Below are 6451 nucleotides of genomic sequence, written 5' to 3' on the forward strand. Positions count from 1 at the left end.
TTGCCATCTACCCAAAAAACAAGTCAAGAGCTTGCACACCCAGACCAGAACGCGTTTCAGCTGTGGCTACTCTCTTGATTCGGTAACACACCAAAACTTCGATTCTTTCCTTCTCTCTCAATTATTTTATTATTTTCTTCATTCTTTTTTTTTTTCCAAAATTTTCCTTAACAAGCACGAAAAGCAATAGCAATTGGATATAAGCAATATTAGTTCTTTGAAATTTATAAACCCTTCCGGTTTCTTAGGTTGTTTTGCATTTACGTACGAGGATTCCTTTCCCTCCGTGAAATTAAGGTACAAATAGTAAGAACCCTTCGCCCCCAATTTCTGTTAATCCGCATCCTACATTATTCGATTCGGCATCAGCTGAGGAAGCAAAAGGAGCCCATTTTTCTTTAAGAAAAAAAAAAATTCAAATAGTAAACTTTTCATCTTTCCTCTTTAGGGTATATGAAATTGCTTATCTTAATTCATGTATGTGTGTGTGTTTATCGTGTTTGTTTCCATCGTTGTTGTGCACTTGTGCCCCGTATTGAAGTATCAGCTCAATTTTGGTTCATTATGTTGTTTTTACTGTCGATTTAGTTGATCAATTTGATAAGCTTTTCATCTAGGGTTAGCAAAATTAGAGGGAATGAGGGAATGTTTTGGTGCTTGATGGATCATAGTAATGCTCAGCAGCTGAGTGATCAATAAAAAATATTTGCTTTTGTTTTGGGTCTTATTTAATATTTGGTATATTGATGATTATGGTCTTGAGCTTTGCTGGTTTCTTAGAAAAGGTTCTGTTTTTGGCTGATAGGCTAGCCAATTATAAAGAGTCATATTGATGTCATCAAGAACACTGAGAAGAAGGCTCCATCATGGGGATGTTGGTGATAGAAGCAGGGCGCACTACGAGAGTTCGGGATTGGATAATTTGAGTGAGCCCTTACTGGGCGACGATGAATCATATGGTAGTAGGAGGGTAAGAGATTCTTTGTGGTTATCTGTTTTGGTTTGGTTTTTATTCTAAATTCATTTGTTTAATCTGTTCTTAAATTGTGATTTTTTTTAATCTTATACAGACAAATGAACTTGATGATACTTGGGATGATGAGAGGAAGAAAGCACAGTTTCATTGGACATTCTTATTTTCGAACCTTATTGCGCAGTGGGCACAGTGGTTTGGTATGTGTATGATTTAGTTTTGACTTCCCTCATAGTTACAGCTAAGTCTCCATGATATGAATAATGAAGTGGTTTGTTGTTTCACATTGGTTAGCAAGAATCGCAATAATTGACTGTTTGTCACTGGCTTTTTTGTTAATAAGTAATTTGTTGTTTTAGTTATCTTCTCCAATTAGGCAAATAGCTTATTCTCCCTTTATATGCCGAAGGACACATCCTTTTTACCATATTATTTTTTGCCCTTTATTCTCCCCTTTTTTGCCCTTTTTACCGTAGGAAACCCTGCATTTATGATGGCATATTTTTCTTGTGTTCATAGTTCATGAGTTCTATCCTAGATTTTTCTGGACATAATTTTGCACCACTTCTGGTTAAACGGGATTAAAATCCCTTGCTTTTGTTGGGAATCGAGTAAAAATAAAGGCAATGAACATCCTTTTCCCCCTTAAAAGTCCTAATATTTATAGTAGCAGTTTATACAATTATTTTTAACTCCAAATTTCTATTATAATTAGAAGATTTAATTGACTGAATTGAGGAGGGTGACTGATAATAGGCTAGGAATGGAGTTTGGAGGCACGTAGTGGTTGTGTAGCATTACTTGAGTTTGAAATCTTATAAAGCAAAGAATAAAAAATCTATGGTTTTCTTTATTATTTTATTATTTTCCTATTTTTATAGGATTATGATGATTTATCTTTTTATATTTCTAATAGCCCCATTTTAGTGCTTGGGGAAAACATATGAAGCTTTACTATGAAATGGTAGACATTCGGTTGTATGCATGCTTTCTGTAAAAATGAGCTTTTCTAGTGCACAAATGATTTAGTGATCTGTAACTAATTATTCATATTGCATTTGCAGCTAACATTGTACTAGGATCTGGATCACTTATTGGGCGTATTCTATCTTTACCTTCTACTGCTCTAAATGGGCCAAACAATAGGATGCATCCTCTTTCTCTTAGCTCTCTGCAGGTATATGTAGTGTTATTGTATTTTGAATTATCATGTACTTATCGTTTTGTAAATCAAGTGATCAAGACCTTGATCCTTTGGCAAATAGATTCAAATGCTTTTGCTTTTGAATATTCTCTCTAAACCCCACATATTTTGGAATCCTAGGTGAAAATTCAATTGATAAACTATGAATTTAACAGACGTTTTTTATCATGCCTTTTGAATCAATGCCCACCAACCCCAACTTAGCCGACTGTTGTCATTTGAGAACTAAAGGGTGCACAACTGCACATCAATTAGGAGGTTCAGTAAGTGAAGAAGCTGCAGGATAATTAAGATAGCACAATTTTGTCAGTATATGTAGCTGACTCAATCTAATATGAAAAGATTGTCATTGTATATGCTTGTATGGTCTCATCACTGGAGTTAATTTGATATTGCAACTCAGTGTCTTGAATGTCCGAGGTATTGTTTGTAAAGACATAGGCGGGCAGTGGATGTTTATTTAGAACTGATTATGTGTATTTTGTTGAAATATTAATGTAAATTTTTCACATGATAAAAGCAAGCCTTAATAAATATATTCAAACTTATAATTCATCAGTATTTTGATTCCTTCACTGTCTTATTTTTGGAGTGTGCCTATCTTTTATATTAGTATATGTTGAAGAATGACATCTTATTGCATTTTGTAGAATTTTATCTATTGTTTGTAGTTTATATATTATTTGTTATGTAATCTGTTGCTTATTGTTCTTTGTTATTTATTTCTTTTGTAGGAAGAAAGACTCAGAAATTTGAGGCACCGGCTTGAAGTGCCCTTTGATGGTTCCAAAACAGAGCACCAAGTATGTGGTTAATTCAAGTTTTGTAATTTTCAAATCAATATTCTGAAATTCGCTACTATACCCCGCATTTTATCATGTCCAATTTTTTCTCTTGTTCTGATCCAATCTTCACTTTTATGCTACTGCTCAAGTTTGCTTTGCATGGCTTACTTAATAAACGGTCTTAATGTTGTTGATCTGCAATGTGGTGACAATAACTACTTGACGTGCAAATTCATGTTAATAAGGAAATGTTTAGGGAGAAATAGAAATATTTTAAATTGAGTTGCCTTATTGGATTAACCAATAGGTTGCAAAGAAAATTACTATCCGGTTCTTTGTTGCATGTCTATGTTAGTACATTGATACCTAGTGCACATTATTTTAGAGAATCTATGGTATAAATAGAAACAAATATAATGAATGTCAGTAGTTCTTCTTTCTGTCTTGAATGATTGCTTCTTGTATCTCCCCCCCACCAATAATGAAAAAAGAAAAACATAAACTTTTTTTATTGAGATTAGGATTTCATTTTTTTCCTTGTTTCAGGATGCACTTAAACAATTATGGAAATTGGCTTACCCTGACAGGGAGCTTCCTTCACTTAAATCAGAGCTTTGGAAGGACATGGGATGGCAAGGCTCAGACCCTTCAACAGATTTTAGGTGTGTGATCAAAGCAATACATTGTACATTGGGAAATGGAGCTTTGGGGGAGGGGGGTGGGATGAGTATCGGTAAAATATTATTCAGCGGTTATTTGACGCCATTTAGACTTTATTTGTTTATTTTTATGTGAAAGGCGATTTAGACTTTATTTGCTTCATAATGGAAGGTGCCTGAGAATATTCTGCACATCTTATATGTATTGATAGTTCCCAAATCTGTCACATCTCCAACAAAAGTTTCCTTGCTATCAATGTTTCTTCTACAGTCACTGTTTTATCCATTAATTTATTATGCAATAGTGTCCTTCGACTTTGATTCATGTAGCCGACCTCACTTAGTGAAATAAGGTTTTGTTTTTGTTGTTAATATTAGTTTTGTATTATGAATAACTGACTGTATACTATTTAACCATGGTCTGCAGGGGTGGAGGATTTGTATCATTAGAGAATCTCATCTTTTTTGCCCTGAAGTACCCTGTAAGTTCTTCTACTGTATTTTCCTTTTTGCATTCATCAACACATTGTCCTTGCTTGATTGGTAAACTATAATACATTATCAATTCGGTTCTCCTTTAAATATTTATTTGACCTTTCTATGGACTTCTCTGCTCCATTTCAAAATTTTCCCCCGCCACCCCACCCTGCCATTTTTGTTAGGAGTGATTCATGGTCTCTTATTTACACGTTTGACTGTCTTGTGAAAATGAGCACAAAACTTGATCCAGTGTGAAAACAAAGATAAGCTATTATATGAAAGCTTATTATTGTTTAGATTCAGCTCTATTATATTACCTCAAACCTCTATTTGTTTTCTGGATAGACAAATGATATTCATTCAAGTTAAGGAGGAAAATAATGAGGCTGTTATATTAGAGCAAATTCAATATAATTGTTCATTCTTCTATCTCATAAAATGAATCTGAAACTCGCTTAACAAAAATGCACTTAAAGATAACCAAAGAAAGCCAGTAAACACAATCTCTTCCCATATATAATGGCCTTAACAATGATTGCATTTTCCTCTAAACAGAACACTTTCAATGAGAACAACATAAGCAGTTCACTGTGCATGTTTAAAAATGACTTTCTGCATCTTCACTTGTTTGTGCAAGCACAGTAGGACTACTATTGTGTTACATACTTTATAAGCAGTGTGATTCTTGTTAGTCAAGTACATCTTTCCTTGCCACTGTCATAGGAATCATTTCAGAGACTATTGCATAAAAAAGACGGAGTCAGAGCAGAGTGGGAATATCCATTTGCCGTGGCTGGAATCAATATTTCTTTTATGTTGGTGCAGATGTTGGATCTACAAGCAGGTAACATAAATTCTCCATTGAAGAATGTATGTATTGTTTGTGCCAAAATAAAAAAAAAAAAACAATGGGTTTACTTTTATGGATGTAAGGTTTTAGGATCCAATCACAAGATGAGACTTGAGTATCACATCGAAAGTGGGATTCCTGGGAATTCTGGGTTACAAAGCCTTGGTTTCTCCAATAGCTAGTTTTTCTGATGTGGTTGTATCTAACTTGATATGAAATCTTATTTTACCATGCCACCTTTGAAAGATTTATTGATTCATTTATAAAGCCTTCAGGGATTTTAGTATTGTATAGGGTTTTCCTTAATTGTACTTGGTGTTGATATGTAATGTTATCTGAAGAAATATTTTCCTTGCAGGGTCTCCATCGTCTTCATCAGGAATCCGCTTCCTAAAACTTCTTGAGGAGGATGAAATGGCATTTGATATGCTTTATTGTGTTGCCTTTCAAATGATGGATGCTCAATGGCTAGCAAAGCGTGCTACTTATATGGAATTCAATGTAATATTTCATTAACTTTGTTTATGTCCAAAGCTTAATTATTATATTTTTTGGTTTTAACTTTTGCTTTGATATTCTTCTCATGCATTCATCTGTCTTTTCATTTTGATTAGGATGTTTTGAAGTCCACGAGAACGCAGTTAGAGAGGGAGCTTGCTCTTGACGACATCTTCAGTGTCAAAGATTTACCTGCTTACAACATGTTGAGATGATGATTTACTATGTTCTTTTTTTTTTTAAATTTACTTTTTAACATTTATCTCTCTCTCTTTTGTTTTCCCAAAGGGCATTGCCATTTTAGATGTACAGTTGTAAAAATCTTGAAAATTAAAGTTTAAGTGAGATAGCAAAATATCAGATTAATCTTTTTATGAATTAAGAATTAAGCAGATATATATTATAATTTATAAAGCCTTAAAAAGTAGAAACACAGGTGTTCAGAAATTTCCGTTCTCAACAATTACTATGTTTTACACAACGTATTCCTTCTGTGTCTATGATTCTTCAATTGCTTGCTTGATCTCGATTTTGCTTTATTTACTACTATGTATAATTTAATACCGTAAAAAATTGCTAAGAATGCTTGCTATTGACATTTATTTTAGGTGATTTTTAGCCAATCTTCTATGACATATCTGAAGGTTATTGAAAGAATTATATTGAGTCATTATGGTTAAACAATAAACACTAATCCTGCCTTTAACAAGAGTTTAATATACTAAATTAGTTAACTATGATAAGATCATCCGTGCAAATTCCAAGAGTTTCCAAAACAGTTGTGTTTTACAATTTTTACAATTTTCCAAACAACCCAAACCCTCTCTCTCTCCTCTCTCCCTCCCTCCCCGATGGCTTGCTCAATGGCTGAGTTGATGCTAGTAGTTGCATCTTTTCGGACTACGGCGCCTCCTCAATTTCTCCTTTTGCGAACTCTTGGTTGTCATCTCCTCCTCCCATTGGAAGTGGGCCTTCACCATCTGTCAGCATCAGCGCTCTCCA

General features: G+C 34.0%; 1 protein-coding gene across 4 annotated transcripts; it reads left to right on the plus strand.

Annotated features, from left to right (window-relative positions):
• Positions 1-5859, plus strand: LOC107604777 (ELMO domain-containing protein A). Of its 4 annotated transcripts, XM_016306466.2 has the most exons (11): positions 1-82; positions 249-297; positions 806-970; positions 1071-1173; positions 2038-2150; positions 2912-2980; positions 3509-3624; positions 4049-4103; positions 4825-4945; positions 5310-5452; positions 5566-5859. In XM_016306466.2, the coding sequence occupies exons 3-11, from the start codon at positions 833-835 to the stop codon at positions 5662-5664; spliced, it is 957 nt and encodes a 318-aa protein (XP_016161952.1). In that variant the 5' UTR covers positions 1-82; positions 249-297; positions 806-832; the 3' UTR covers positions 5665-5859. The 4 variants fall into 4 exon arrangements, with proteins under 4 accessions (XP_016161952.1, XP_016161951.1, XP_020960339.1 ...); XM_016306465.2 differs by lacking the exon at positions 249-297; XM_021104680.1 differs by lacking the exon at positions 1-82 and having other exon boundaries at positions 286-422.

This window comes from Arachis ipaensis, chromosome B06 (assembly GCF_000816755.2).
Source record: "Arachis ipaensis cultivar K30076 chromosome B06, Araip1.1, whole genome shotgun sequence".
NCBI lineage: Eukaryota > Viridiplantae > Streptophyta > Magnoliopsida > Fabales > Fabaceae > Arachis > Arachis ipaensis.